Source organism: Phyllostomus hastatus, unplaced genomic scaffold, assembly GCF_019186645.2.
Source record: "Phyllostomus hastatus isolate PE091 unplaced genomic scaffold, TTU_PhHast_1.1 phas_scaffold_39, whole genome shotgun sequence".
Classification (NCBI taxonomy): Eukaryota; Metazoa; Chordata; class Mammalia; order Chiroptera; family Phyllostomidae; genus Phyllostomus; species Phyllostomus hastatus.
In genome coordinates, this window is record NW_025334028.1 from 10,454,903 (window position 1) to 10,471,224 (window position 16,322).

The window sequence follows — 16,322 nt, forward strand, 5'->3', positions numbered from 1 at the left end:
CATGGCTGCATTCAAAGCCAAACTGAATTGTGGGGGCACTGTGTGAACATTTGGATTTTTGACATGTTTCTAACATTAGCAGAGATTCTGAAAGAGACTGAGCCAGGGCCTTCTTTCTCCCAGCTGGTGTATGATCACCTGTCTCAGCTTTCAGAAGAGTTCAGAAGAGATTATTTCCTGACCACAAAAGACCACATGACCTGGGAAGAAATGGATCCATAACCCATGTGTGAACAAGCCAGGTGAATCAATGTTGTCCATGCTGGAAGAGGACCAACTGCTTGAGATTGCAAATGATGTTGGATTTAAAAGTATGTTTGAGATAACTACAAATTTCCATACATTCTAGATTAAAGGCAAGGTGGACTATTCTGAGGTTGCCACAAAAGCACTGCAAGGCCTGTTTCCATTTCCAACATCCTATCTTTGTGAAGCAGGGTTTTCTGCAGTGACTGCCACAAGAATGAGATTATGGACTAGACTGTACACAAGCAACACACTTTGGGTGTCACTGTCTCCTATCACCCCCATGTGGGGCCATCTAGTTGCAGGAAAATAAGATCAGGGATCCCATCAATTCTGCCTCATGGTGAGTTGTATAATTATTTCATTATATATTACAATGTAATAATAATAGAAATAAAGTGCACAATAAATGTAGTGCACTTGAATCATCCTGAAACCATCAGCCCTCCACTGGGTCCATGGAAAAATTGTCCTCCGTGAAGCTGGTCTCTGGTGCCAAAAAGGTTGGGGACTGATGCTCTAGTGGACTCTGGTCTACTCTAAATGCTTTGGAAAAGGGATTATCCTTAGATGATCCCTTTGTACTTCCATCTTTTCAGATCCTCTCAAAACCCCTCAGCTTCCATTCTAGTAATTCCTGTCTCATTTAGATTTTCTCAAAATAATAATAAAAGAAAGAAATAGTAAGCAAATTAATGGTGAAAATATATTCTTTTAAAAGCATATAAAGAATTAATAAATGAATAATCTTTTTATGTTCATGATTATCTGCAATTTCTTTATGGATGTGAAAGAGGGACTACTGGGTTTTTATCTCCCAACTCTATTTAAAGTCAAAATTATGTACTGTTTTTAAACTTAATCTTTATTGTATTTTTGCTATTACCATTTAACCCCCCTTATGCCCACCTTACCCCAGCAATCACCACACTGTTGTCCATGTTCATGAGTCCCTTTTCCCTTTTTGTTCAATCCCTCCTCCACCCTATAACCTCCCCCCAGCCCTTAGCTGTCAACTTGTTCTCCATCTATGTGTCTGCCCCCACTTTCCTTGCTAGTTCAGTTTGTTCATTAGATCCCCATATGAGTAAAATCATATGGTATTTGTCTTTCTCTGACTGGTTGATTTCACTTAGCATAATGGTCTCCAGGTCCATCCATACTGTTACAAATGGTAAAACTTTCTTCTTTTTTATGGCTAAGTAGCATATCATTGTGTAAATGTCCCATAGTTGTTTTATCCACTTGTCTACTGAGGGACACTTGGGCTGTTTCCATATCTTGGCAATTGTAAATAACACTGCAATGAACATAGGGGTGCTTATGTTCTTTCAAATTAGTGTTTTGGGTTCTTTTGGATATATTCCCAGAAGTAGGATTGCTGGGTCAGAAGGCAGATCCACTTGTAATTTTTTGAGGCATCTCCATACTGCTTTCCTCAGTGGCTGCACCAGTCTACATTCACACCAACAGTGTAAAAGGGTTCCCCTTTCTCCACATCCTTGCCTGCACTTGTTGTTTGTTGATTTATTGATGATAGCCATTCTGACAGGTATGAGATGATATCTCATTGTTGTTTTAATTTGCATTTCTCTGAGGATTAGTGACATTGAGCATCTTTTCATATGTCTATTGGCCTCTTTGGAGAAGTGTCTATTCAGATTCTTTGCCAATTTTTTCATTGGGTTGGTTTTCTTTTTAGTGTTGAGTTTTATAAGTTCTTTAAAAATTTTGGATATTGCCCTGGCTGGTGTAGCTCAGTGGATTGAGCGCGGGCTGCGAACCAAAGCATCGCAGGTTCAATTCCCAGTCAGGGCACATGCCTGGGTTGCAGGCTACGGCCCCCAGCAACCACACATTGATGTTTCTCTCTCTCTCTCTCTTTCTCCTTCTCTTACCTTTTTAAAAATAAATAAATAAAATCTTAAAAAATTTTTGGATATTAACCCCTTATCAGATGCATTGGCAAATATGCTTTTCCATTCTGTGAGTTGTCTTTTTATTTCATCATTGATTTCCTTTGCTGTGCAAAAAATTTAGTGTGATGTAGTCCCATTTATTTACTTTTTCTTTTGTTTCCCTTGACTAGAAAGATGTATCTGATAAAATATTGCAATGAGCAATGCCTGAAATTTTGCTGCCTATGTTCTCTTCTATGATTCTTATGGTTTGGGGTATAATATATACTGTTTGAAATAACCTTGTAATATCTTATTATTAGGGAACAGACTCAAACAATAGCGATGCATTAGTTGCAAAAGTTTATCAGAAAGTAAGCAGTTATTTCACAGAGGTAAAAAGTATTCAGAGTATCTATCTGCACTAGATGGATATAATAACCCACAGTCTCCAAATTTTGTTTACTTAAGTTTGATTATTCCTAATTTTCATGTTTAAGCTTAGAAAACATATGGAATTCAATAATTTGAGGATTTTTCTTTATTTCTTCAAATATATTTTTGTAAAATTATTTCCTGGTTCCTTAACAACTTGGCTTTACACCTATAACCTTGATAAGGTTTTTCATTCTAAGTGAAATGTCTCATGTAAAATAAGAGAACCTATGATCACTTTTTTAAGTCTCTGAGGAATCATGGAAGTAGTCAAAAAGTCATATACTTTTGTTAATATGTACTAATCTTTGATATTACTTCTGGTAAATGCTGGACTCATTTAAATGCTAAAATATTGGTGCAATTCTCCTCCTAATATAAAACCTCCATCAGCCAGTCCCTCAACTTGTGTCTATCATGGTTTAAATTAGTGAAGCTAATTTAATGCTTTGATTTCTCAATGCTTGATAGGGAACTATACTCATATAATGATAATGATTTCATGTAAATATTAATGGAACTTAAAAGAAGCAGAGTATGTGTTATTCATTGTTTAATAGGGATTTCTATGGTTTAGTTTATTTTTAAAATGTGGCCATGACTTACAATGTTAAGTTATAATTTTAATTATAGGTAAAATGAATTAAGTATTTAAATCCAAATTTATACATTTTCAATATGATGGCAGTTCTAACTCATTGCATCTCAAATTATTTATCTATATTTAAGTAGAATTTAAGCTAAGCAAAATGTTTTCCACTACAAATGTCTTTATGTAACTTCTCTGTTTACTTTTTAGGTCCTCATTCAGGCTCATTATTATAAATGACACTAACCTACCAAAGACCGATACTGCATAATCACTGCTTAAAATAAAGGGATTCAGAATGCAAATGCTTATTACAATCTACATTTTGTATATTAGGATATATTAATTTTCTAGGATCATACTTTTATTGATTTTTGCACAACTTACTTTCAGTTACAAACACTGTTCTAAAATATAAACTAAAATAAAAAGGAGAAAAAATACCTCCATGAGAACAATTTTCAGAAGAATAAAGAATTATCGATATGGTGATATTATCTCTGTCTGCTTATTTTCTGAATGGTTATTTTAGGTTGAAAAGTGTTTTGGTTTTTCTTCATTTTACTGACTTTTAAATTTAATACTGTTAAATTAAGTAAAAAGGAATCCAGATAAATGTCTGCAGAGATAAATTAGATCTCAGAGAACCATGCTAATGAAAATCTAAGAAGCTGTACCTATGCCACATGGAAATGAGGCATTCTGACTTTTTGTATTTCACTAACTTAAAAGAGTACAGAGATGTGGCTGTGTAACTTCACTTTAAGTGCTGATTAAGAGGTTCCTTTTAAATCAGCTACATTGAATATAGAATTGATCCTCAAAATATAAATAATATAAATTGAAATGAAGTATTTCAAAATATAATCAACATAAAAATTATTAATGAGATATTTTACATGCTTTCCTTTTATATATTCAAAATCTAGTATGTGCACATATAACATATCTCACCTCAAACCAGCCATAATTTCAAGTGCTGAGTAGCCACAAGTTGCTAGTGGCTACCTACTGGGCAGTATAGTTCTAGAAGATGTCATTACTCTTACTTTATTACTGGAATTTAGAGAATATCTCATTAATATCCAGCAGAATAAATAAATGCCCACAAAAATGCATACTCACTGTGTATTAATTTCATATTGAGTCCAAATTTCAATTATCATAGGTTTTTCTTCTATTTTTGTTTCTACTAAACAATCATAATTTTTCTTACACAATAAAAAAGGTCCTTCATAGAGCTTTCTTATTAGTCAAATGCAATATTTAATAGAGTTGTGTATCACATATTTATTGTTCTTTTACAAAACAGTCATATATAATAAATATATTAAACTCAATCTTTCATTATTATTGTGAAAGTTGTTAATTATTGTTGTACTTAGATTTTACTATTGTATATTAGTAGGGCATTTCTGTATTTTAAAAAAGCATATCCTCTATTAATATGTAAACTTTATTATCTACATACTATAATAAAAATTATGTGCCTCTGTTAGTAAGTTTTTGGTCATTTCAGAAATATAGCAGCTCATTTAATCATTGTAAATCATAAATATCACTTCAAGACATTTCTGATGAAATCTAGCACAGCACTCAGTGATAGAACTCGTATCAACAGTGCTTTTTTAAAATTCTACATTTCTTTGGAAAGTAATTATCTATATCTAACTCACATATCCAAGTCAAGTGAGGGAGGCCTATTTTAAACCCACCAGACACCCAGCAATTTGAATAATAATTATGATTTTTAAATGTGGAAGCTCATGTTTTAAGAAGAAAGTGTTATAATGACCTATTTAAGGCTGGATGTAGTGTCAAGAGAAATTCAGAAGCTTAAGATGTCAGTGAGGAGAGAAATTACTACACCTAAATGTTGTAGATGCGCAAAATAGTCTTAGAAAGCAGACGGAAAATACTTGCAAATAGTGGCTTATTTTTCCATTTGTAAAAATGAATATATTTTAATCATCTAGGATTTGGTGGCCTCTCTTATTTATGAAAAAATAGCATTGCTACTTTGAATTATAGACAAAAAATAATTTAAGAAGAAAAAGCCCACTGAAATTTTATTAACACAAATCATTGCAGTAGGTAGTCTTCAGTACTGCTCAGATTATAGAAATTACCACTTTTTAAAAAATCATAGTTATACCACTTACCCAACTTTTTGCTTCTATCTTTACTCTCCTGGTAAAACCATTACGTGTTTAAAGGGAGAGAGCACAAAACATGTAAAGCTGCAGCAAAAGGTACAAGGATACAGTCCCTTCCTGGAAAGAGGATTTTGTGGCGAACCATTTCTCCCATAATGCATCCCACAGACCATATATCCACTAGAACAGGAGACAGGGAAGTGAAGAAAAGGAAGGAAAGTAAAGTTAACTGAGATAATTGATCTCTGAAGGAGAAGGAAAAAAGAACATTTGATTAGAAGGTACAATTTCTGTTTCCCATCAAAAATTGGCTAAAAAGAATTGAAACCAGCTCTATAATACCACATAACTAATGTCTAGTATGAGAGCTCAAATTAATTTTAAAAAATTACTTTATGGGTACTTTATGCTTTAGATAGCCTCTTTAGTTCCATGAAATGTTTGCATGGAAAAGCAGCAACTAAACCAACAGCATCTTCATCAATCTGTAGGGGTGGCATTTCCATTTTTATACTCTACTCAGTTATATGGAATAGGGGGAAGAGACCTTTTCTTTTTGTACATGCATTCAAATCCAAGAAACTATGAAATGGCTGAAACTATAGTTTTAAGGCAGAAATATTTAAATCTTATATGATATTTTTCTGGGGGGTTTCAGGACTTAGTTTTTTCTTCCAGAAGTAATTTTTATTAATAGATAGCAGTTTTAGCTTCTATTTGAAATATTTCAAAAAATATCATATAAAATTAATTAGCACATGTTTAAAAGAGTCACCTGGAAGTAAAGTAAAAAAAAGTGTTAAAGATATTTAAAAATTATTATATATGTATATTTTTTTCTGAGTTGTCATATTTGTTAACCTAAAATGCTTCACTTTCTCTTCCCAATTTTTCCCCTCTTCCAGCTAGCTTTTAGTAAGGACAAAGGGAAGTTGAGGGCAAAATCATTAGGCTAAAATGCTCCATGGGGAAGGAAGGCAGGGTTAGGTGCACAGGTTAGCTGGACATGCCTGATGTGGGAGCAAGCGGGTTTTTCTGCATGATAACCTTCCTCCCACTCATAAGTGGGAGAACGGCACAAGGGTGCTAAGTGTGGTTTCTCCAGGGATCTAGAGATAAAAACAAAACAAAACAAAGATAAAACTAAAGCAGTAACTTGCAACCCTTGCTAGTGAGGAAAGAAGGGATGAGATTATGTTTCATTTGTGCAGCAAAGATCTGAAAAGTCATAATAGGCAAATTCAGACCTCCTGAGACCTCTGTAGATCCTTGAATTCTTGACTTTATAAATTGGTTTCCCTTTGATTTGATTTGATTTTTAAAAAACTTGTTAAGAATATATACAAATATCTGATTTTCCAAATAAGTGAGATGTAGTATTGCTTTGGGAAGAGGACTAAATTTGCCTCTTCCGAGTCAAAAGGTAACACACTTTTTCCATTGTCTACCAAAGTGAACCTGACCTTCCTAGGAGCTGACTCTTTTTCTTCTTTTAAACAAATACATAGCCCTGACTGGTGTGGCTCAGTTGCAGGGATGTCATCCTGTAAAGTGAAAGGTCACCAGTTCAATTCCTGGCCAGGGCACGTGCCTAGAATGTGGGCTTGGTTCCTGGTTGGGTGTGTATGAGAGGTAATCGATTGGTGTTTGTCTTTCACATCGATGTTTTTCCCTCTCTTTTTCCCTCCCTTCCCCTCTGTCTAAAAATAAATAAAAAAAAATCTTTAAAAAATAAACAAATGCACAAAAGTGTTGTCTTTATTCTAATCTGGGAGTACACAAATTTTTTTACCTTTGGTGGTCAGGAAATTTTCATAAAAGTACCCTTTGGTACCTTCATATAAAAATACAATGATAATTATTTTTATAGAACTTATGAAAAAGGAACTGCTAGAATTAAATAAAATAGAATATAAAATAAGTATAAAGGTATTGAGTACATAAGAAAATCCTAATTTAAAACTACTTTAATTCCTAAATATATTAGATGTTATTTTTAATATGCTATATTATTTGTTATAGATGTTCTTTTCAAAAAGATATACTGTGATGTTTTCTGATAGGTACTTATACATCCTTCATTTTAATCAATAAAATTATATTGGAATACATTTTGAATATTCTTTCTACCTTTTGTTTTAAAGTGCTCCTGAGTACTAGATTTTCTTTATGAAAGCAGTTGTATAAAATATTTCTCTATGATTTTTGGAATTTATAAATATTTACTACAGAACCGCTACTCTAAATATTGTTTATAGAGCACTTTAAAGTAGTAAATAAACTCTCATTCTACCTGAACAATTTGGATTATTCTAATTTGGGTATTCATTGCACATTTGTGAAGGTTCTAGTTCCAGGGATTTGTGGTGTATTTTTGTTTGCCTTTTCCTAGGCCTAGAGCCATCTCTCTAAGACATGACATAAAGCCAAATGGTTAGATGTAATAGATAGACATCTTTGTGTTTTCATACTCACTTTAAGCCTGAGCTGCAACCTAAACAGCAATTTTTCTTGGTATCTACAGCATGTGTGCTCATTAGTATCCATTGATAATTTAGCCAGACTCCACTGACAATTCTTTTTAGCTATAACATGCCAGTGCTCTTCTAGCAAAGCTCACTTCTCAGAAACACTCTTCACATTTTTAATGAGTGATTCTCCCTTAATAGTATTTAAAAAAAACACACACACAAAACTCTGAACATGAAAGCTGGCAGTCCTATTAAAATATTCATATCCATGAAAGAGAATGTTACTCTGCCTATCTGAACATGTACTCATTTCCTTTGCAGTCCCCGTAGCTACTACTCAGAAGCATCCCTACCGTTCTCCTTGTAGCCCATTCCCAGGATGACCTCAGGGGCTCTGTAATAACGTGTCACCACATAAGGAGTCATCATGAAGCTTGTGCCTGCGGTCCTGGCCAGTCCAAAGTCGAGAATTTTCAAGGTACAATCAGACTTGACTACAATGTTACTTGGTTTTAGATCCTGACAATAGGAACAAGAGAAGGAGTTCAAAGCCAGCGTCAAACAGAATGTGTGATTTCCATCTACTTGACCAACATGGTAGTCTTGCAATAGCACTGACTGCCCCTTCCCCACTGCCAGTCCTACATAGAGCAAATGGTTACTGCCCAAAGGAGTTTACAATAAGTTTTCAGGGTTTTTTTATAACCTCCTAAACTTTTTTAAACCCAGAATTGTACTATCATTGTTACTATTTAGGCTCATTTTGGAAAGAGTTTTCAGAAAAAAAAATGTATTGTCATCAGTTAGCTTCCTCCTTATGACAACATAAACCTTTCAGCTATATTTCATTTCTAGACCTGACAGGAGAGCAGAGCAGGGCAGCTGCCTTTACAGTGTCAGAAACAAACTGTGTAAATGTACTGTCTTCTTTCAACTGCGTATATGCCCTCTGCCAATCAGGGGGCTAGAAAACAAGAGGTTTCTCAGAAGCTGAATCTCAATGAGCTAAAACAAAATATTAAATAAAATCAACTACAGTGTAGGTAAGGTATCCTTCTACACTTCAGTGAACTATGTGCTAATTCTATCATTAAAGAAATGAGGGAGGATAGTACATTTAACCAAGCCCCCTACATAAAGAAAATCATCTACAATTGGTTTCTCTTCTCTAAAACATCTGAATTGTAAATCTGTAGTAGGTATTCTTACCCTGTGAATAATTCCAGCAGAATGAAGGTGCTTGATGCCACACAACATTTGGTATAGAAGGTAAGACATCCGTTCATGGTCTAATTCCATCTGAATCACCTGACACAAGTTGGCATCCATCAGTTCCATTACTAAGTAACTGCAAGGTAAATCCACAGTTTAGTTCCAGATCACCTGTGAATTGTTTCAAATAAGACAGAATCCTCTCCTAAATCTGGAATTCTTCCTTACTTCCCAGCTCCACATCGGATTGAATGAAAAATATTTAAAAAACTTCCAAGTTTTGTGCACATGCTTCACATGGTAACTCCACCACAGGTTGCCAATAGAAGGAGCTTTTATTAGTGTGTGGCTCCTGATCATATATTTCCTACCTTCATCTTGTTCTCACTTTTCCCTGAATTTCCTGCAACTGTTTCCCAAGTACTATGACTCTACAAATAAAAAAAAATTCAAAGTAGCATCTTCCATTAAATACAACAAGTCTGTATTAAATAGGCCAAGGTGTTTACTTCTTCTCCTCTGCTTACCATCACTATACTTATAAGTAGATTATTCTTTTTACACAAAGTCAAAGGTACCACAAAAATAAAAATAAATATTAAAGATAATGATTATCAGGTCCCTCTTTATTAATATTTCTCAAAGTGTATTGACTCATTCTAAAAATCTCACAGAATCAACAATAATAAAAAACACATAAAAATAATAAATCTTCAGCTGAACCAAGAATGTGGAATAAAAAAGCACAAAGAACCAGAAAACCAGAAAGAAGCAGAGGCATCTTTCTGGAAAATAACACGAGAAACAAAACCCCTGTCCTATCACTAGATCCTTTTCATTTACTGCCGGCTTTTATGTCCCTTTGATCTCTACAGTGGATTTCATCTATTTGATTCTTGTCAATTTCCCTCGAGTTATTAGAGTGCTATATTCTCCCTTCATGAGTTTTGCTACTTACACATCTTGGAACTCCTCCAGTGTTTTCTGGGGTGTGAAGACATTTAATAAACTAATAATCTGTAAAAGAGACAGTGGAAGAAACAGAGGAAAAAATGAAAGAAAAAAGGAGAGAATACATTATTTTAAAAGCATATTTAGACTAGCATTTTTCCAACTCAAAGTCACACACTAGTTCTATGATAGAAATAGAAAAGTTTGGAAAAGTTCTAGAACTCTCATGAAACATACAAAAATGTATTCAGAAAGGGTATATGATCTGTCTCCAGGTTAAAATACAATTAAAAAGCTCAAATTCTTAAGCTTTTTATGAGTCACGGTAGACACATAATTTTAATATTGATTTAAAGTATGGTTCTCCTTGATAAAATATAAAGCTGAATGCAATTAAACAACAAAGAAGGAGAACCATATAAGGAAAGTGAGGCAGCAGTGAAACATCCTACAAGACTTAGCAAGACCATGTTTTTTGTCCAAGTGAAAAAGATGGTGTTCTAATTCAAAGTGGTGTTCAAAATATATACAAGATATATTTTTTATTGTTACTTTAGTTTACTTTGCTTCTATTCCACACTCAAATATTATTAAACTAATGTTCCAATGGTATATGTGGGGAAAGATAAATTTTGAATGATATCAATAATGAATTTAGTAGAAAATGTAAAAAGTAATCAAAATTCTGTTTCTTATTTTTTTTGTTTCCAACTTTATTTTATATATGAGACAGTAAAGAATTTTACCTTTTTGTATAAGTAAATTAAAAAAAAAACCTTGTCATATTTCCAAATAGACTGCATACCTAAATAACTCAAAATGTTCTTTTAGCTAAATATTCTGTACTAATGTGTCAGTAGGATATAAAAATAAAAAATATAGATAGCAATCTTCTACTCATAGTATATATGCAACTATTTCACAAAAAATTGGGTAAGTACAAGTTTAAGATTTATACATCTCTAAAACATGAATTAAATAATTGCTGTAAACTTTGTAAGTAGTACAGAAACATATGAAGTAATTAAAATAAAACAAAATTATTTAAAATATCTGAGAAAAGCAATCAATTATGAGGAATATTTTTAGGTTTTAAGTAGTTTTCACTTTTTGAGGAATTATTAAGAAAAAATCATAATACCATCCAATATTTTCCCTCATATATATATGTATATATGGCAATATATATATGGCAATGTCTATAACATATCCAAAAACCAATATCTTCTCTGTTAAAGCATATATGGAATATGCATATTCCATAGTATGTATGGAATATACTATATTCCATAGTATGTATGGAATATGCATATAGAAATAAAATTGTTTCAAACTATCTTTAAAGCTTGTTATTAAAGTACCTTGTCATTCTGAATGTAGTTACAGCCTGTATGGAAAAATATTTATGTGGTATATCTCTCATTGGAACATAGAGTAAGTCTGGTTTTCTAGTATTTTATTAATCTTGGAACATAGTTTATTTTGCTATTTTTTCAACAGAACTATCAGACTAGGTATAGAACACACATATATACAACATAGTACAAACAACACATATCACCTGGTGAATAGGCAATCCATATTAATCTAGAAAATAGTATTTATTTTTAAATAAATCAAGATTTATTGTTTTGAAAGGTAAATTCCCCATCACTATATATTATTCTCCCTTTTCCAAAGCACTTTTAGCTTCTTTGATTTCCTTTTGAGGATTTATCCTCTGTTCTTTTTTTGTTTCCTGATGAACACTTATTCCTACTAATGAGTAATTTAAAATCTTGTCTTTAGAAACAGATCATCACACGTATTTCCATTTTTGTTGAACAGTTTCCAGGCAGGAATGTGATTTAGTTCCTCTATTCCAACATCTTAAAATGCACAGACGTTTAACTTACTTCCTCTCTGTTAACGTGTCCTAGAAATGTATTTCCCAAAACTTTTATATATATACATGTATATATATAAACACACACAAAAGGTGGTAGCAGGTAGGATACCATTTACAAATTATCATTTCAATACCGAGCTTCTCTTTTCTGAAGTGTTTACTTTTTAAAATTATTTTTATTGTTGTTCAATTACAGTTGTTTCCAATATTCCCCCATTAATCTCCCTTGACCTACCAACCCCCACCTTCCACATTCAATCGTCCCTTTGCCCCCGACCCCATTGATTCTGTCCACGGGTCCTTTATACATGTTCCTTGACTTGACCCTTCCCCTTCTTCCCCCCATTATCCACTTCCCCACTATCACTGTCAGTTTATTCTTTATATCCATATCTCTGGTTCTATTTTGTTTGTTTTGTTGACTAGGTTCCACTTATAGGTGATATCATATGGTATTTGTCTTTCACTGCCCGGCTTATTTCACTTAGCATAATGCTCTCCAGTTCCATCCTGTTCCATGCTGTCACAAAGGGTAGGAGCTCCTTCTTTCTTTCTGCTGTGTAGTATTCCATTGTGTAAATGTACCACAGTTTTGTGATCCACTCATTTGCTGGTGGGTACTTAGGTTGGTTCCAGCACTTGGCAGTGTTATTGTAAATAACATTGCTATGGACATTGGGGTGCATAGGTCTTCTGAATTTCTGTTTCAGGATTCTTACAGTATAATCCCAGCAGTGGAATTGCTGGGTCAAAAGGCAGTTCCATTTTCAGTTTTCTAAGGCAATTTCATACTGTTTTCCACAGTGGCTGCACTAGGGTTCCCTTTTCTTCACAACCTCACTACCATTTGTTTGTTGATTTGTTAATGATGGCCATTGTGACCAGTGTGAGGTGGTATATCATTGTGGTTTTAATTTGCATCTCTCTGATGACTAGCAATGCCGAGCATTCTTTCCAGTGCTGAGCACCTTATGTCTCTGGGCCTCTGTATGAGTGGACCCTCTTTGGAGAGGTGTCCGTTCAGGTCCCTTGCTCATTTTTTACTTGGATTGTTGGTCTTCCTGGTGTGGAGTCATGTGAGCTCTTTATATAGTTTGGAGATCAAACCCTGGTCCAAGGTATATTTGGCAAATATATTTTCCCATGCAATTGGTTCTCTTTTCATTTTGCTGATGTTTTCTACAGCCATGTTGAAGCTTTTAAATTTGATATAGATCAATTTGTTTATTCTTTCCTTTATGTCCCTTGCTCTAGGAAACATATTGGTGAAAATATTGCTGAGCAGAATATCTGAAATTTTCCTGCCTGTGTTTTTCCCTAGAACTTTTATGGTGTCACAAAAATCATATTTAAGTCTTTTATCCATTTTGAGTTTATTTTTGTATAGGGTGTATGTTGGTAGTCAAGTTTCATTTTTTTGCATGTAGTTGTCCAGACTTCCCAACACCATTTGTTGAAGAGGCTATTTTGATTCCATTTTATGGCTCCTGCCCACCTTTGTCAAATATTAATTGACCACAGAGACTTGGGTTTATACCTGGGCTCTCTATTCTGTTCCATTGGTATATGTGTCTGTTCTTATGTCAATACCAGACTGTTTTGACTACAGTGGCATGTAATACAGTTTGATATGAGATATGTGATCCCTCCCACTTTATTCCTTTTTCTCAAAATTGCTGAGTCTATTCAAGGTCATTTATGGTTCCACATAAATTTTTGAAATGTTTGTTCTATATCTGTGAAATGTGTCATTGGTATTTTAATATGGATTACATTGAATCTATAAATTTCTTTGGGTAGTATGGACATTTTGATGATGTTAATTCTTCCTATCCATGAACACAGTATATGTTTCCATTTATTTGTGTCTTCCTTAATTTCTTTCTTCAGTGTCATGTAGTTTTCTGAGTACAGGTCTTTTACCTTCTTGGTTAAATTTATTCCTAAGTACATTATTCTTGTTCCTAAATTTTTCCTAATTTATGTTTTTGATATTTTGTTTTTGTTGTATCAAATTGCCTTCAATTTCTGAATATTGGCTTTATATCCTGCTGTTTTGGCAAATTCACCTATTAGGTCAAGTAATTTTTTTGGTGGAGTCTAAAGATTTTCTATGCACACTATCATGTCATCTGCAAACAAATGATAATTTTTATTTCCTCCTTTTGAATTATGATGCCTTTTTTTCCTTTTTCTGGTCTGATCACTGTGGCTAGACTATCCAATACTATGTTGAATAGAAGTGGTGAATGCAGACACCCTTGTCTTCTCTCTGATCTTATTGGGAAAACTTGGTTTCTGCCTATTGAGTATGATGTTGGCTGCAGGTCTCTCACACATGGCCTTTGTTAGGTCGAATTATGCTCCCTCTACTCCCACTTTGCTGAATACTTTTGTCATAAATGTGTGTTGTACCTTATCATATGCTTTTTTACATCTATTGATATGATCACGTGATTTTTGTCTCTCCTTTTGTTTATGTGATGTATTACATTTATTGATTTGTGAATACTGTACTATCCTTGCATCCTGGAGTGAATCTCACTTGATCATGGTGTATGATCTTTTCAATATATTGCTGGATGTGGTTTGGCAAAATTTTGTTGAGGATTTTATCATCTATGATCATCACCAATATTGGCTTGTAGTTTTCTTTCTTTGTTGTGTCTTTATCTGGTTTTGGGATTAGGATGATACTGGCCTCATGAAAAGAGTTTGGGAGTCTTCCATCATTTTGGATTTTTTTGGAATAGTCTGTGAAGGATAGGGTTACCTCTTCCTTAAATGCTTTGTACAATCCTGTGAAACCATCCGGTCCAGCTCTTTTGTGTGCCAGAATTTTTTGATTACTGCTTTAATTTCAGGCTGTTATCAGTCTGTTGAGGCTTTCTTCTGCTTCTTTATTCAGTTTTAGAAGACCATATTTTTCTAGAAATTTGTCCACTTCACTTAGGTTTTCAATTTCTTGGCATATAGTTCTTTGTAGTAATTTCTCACAATCCTTTGTATTTCTGTGGTATCAGCTGTAATCTCTCCTCTTTCATTTCTGATTTTATTTATTTAGGTTCTCTTTCTTTTTTTTCGCTGAGTCTGGTTAAAGGTTTGTCAATTTTCTTTTTATTATTTTTAAAGATTTTATTTACTTATTTTTAGGGTGGGGGAAGGAAGAAAGAGAGGAAGAAAAACATCAGTGTGTGGTTGACTCTCACACACTCTGCACTAGGGACCTGGGCTATAATCCAGGCATGTGCCATGACTGGGAATTGAACTAGTGACCCTTTGGTTCAGAGGCCAGCACTCAATCCACTGAGCTATACCAGCCAGGGCCAATTTTCTTTATTTTTTTAAAAATCAGCTACTGGATTTATTGACCTTTTGTATTGTTCTTTTAGTCTCCATCATTTAATTCTGCTCTGATATTGCTTATTTCCTCCCTTCTACTCACTCTGGGCTGTCTTTGTTGTTGTTCCTCCAGTTCTTATAGATGTAGGGTTAGGTTGTTTATTTGAAATGTTTCTGTCTTTTTTAGGTAGGCTTGTATTGCTATGAACTTCCCTCTAAGAGCTGCCTTTGCTTTGTCCCATAAGTTTTGGACTGTTGTGAGTTCATTTTTGTTTGTTTCCAGAAACTTTTTGATTTCTTTCTTGATGTTATTAACTCATTCATTATTTAATAGCATACTATTTAATCTCCATGAAGTTGAGTGTTTTTTAGTGTTTTCCTTGAGGTTGGTTTCTAGTTTCAGGCCCTTGTGGTCCAAGAACATGCTTGATGTGATTTAAATTTTCTTGAATTTGTTGAGGCTTGTTTTGTGTCCTATCATGTGGTCTATCATGTGGTCTATCTTTGAAAATGTTCCATGTGCATTTGAAAAGAATGTCTATTTTGCTTCCTTGGGATGAAAGGCTCTCTATATATATATATCAGTTAATTCCATTTGACCTAGGATATTGTTCAATGCCACAATATCTTTGTTGATATATTGTTTGAAAGATCTATCCATTTTTGACAGTAGGGTATTGAAATCCCCTAGTAAAAGTGTGTTACTCTCCATGTCTTTCTTGAAGTCCTCCAAGATTTTCCTTATATATTTGGGTTCTCCTACATTGGGTACATGTATGTTTACAATGCTTATGTTTTCTTGGTGGATTCTTCCCTTGAGTATTATGAAGTGAATTTCTGTGTTTCTTTTTATGGCACTTGTTTTCAAGTATATTTTGTCCAATGTACAAATTGCTACCCCAGGTTTTTTTTCCTGTCCATTTGCTTAGAATATTGTTTTCCAACATTTCACTTTCAGTCTGTGTAGGTCTTTTGTTCTGAGGTGGGTCTCCTGTAGGCAGCATATGTGTAGCTCATGTGTTCTCATCCATTCAGCTACCCTATGCCTTTTGATTGGAGCATTTAATCCATTTACATTTAATGTTATTATTGATAGGTACTTATTCATTGTCTTTTCCCCCCTTTGTACCTAAG

The 16,322-nt window shown here is 33.8% G+C and overlaps 1 protein-coding gene across 5 annotated transcripts in view; it reads right to left on the minus strand.

Annotated features, from left to right (window-relative positions):
- The window catches only part of MAPK10 (mitogen-activated protein kinase 10), a 331,553-nt gene that overhangs the window by 80,308 nt on the left and 234,923 nt on the right, over positions 1–16,322 (minus strand). For 4 of the 5 annotated variants that reach the window (XM_045820356.1, XM_045820358.1, XM_045820357.1 and 1 more), the window contains 4 exons: positions 9,966–10,024; positions 9,005–9,143; positions 8,149–8,314; positions 5,433–5,504 (listed from right to left, as the gene is read on the minus strand). In XM_045820356.1, coding sequence (XP_045676312.1) covers positions 5,433–5,504; positions 8,149–8,314; positions 9,005–9,143; positions 9,966–10,024 — 436 coding nt within the window. The remainder of the gene's footprint in view (positions 1–5,432; positions 5,505–8,148; positions 8,315–9,004; positions 9,144–9,965; positions 10,025–16,322) is intronic. The other variant, XM_045820360.1, reaches the window with a different exon arrangement.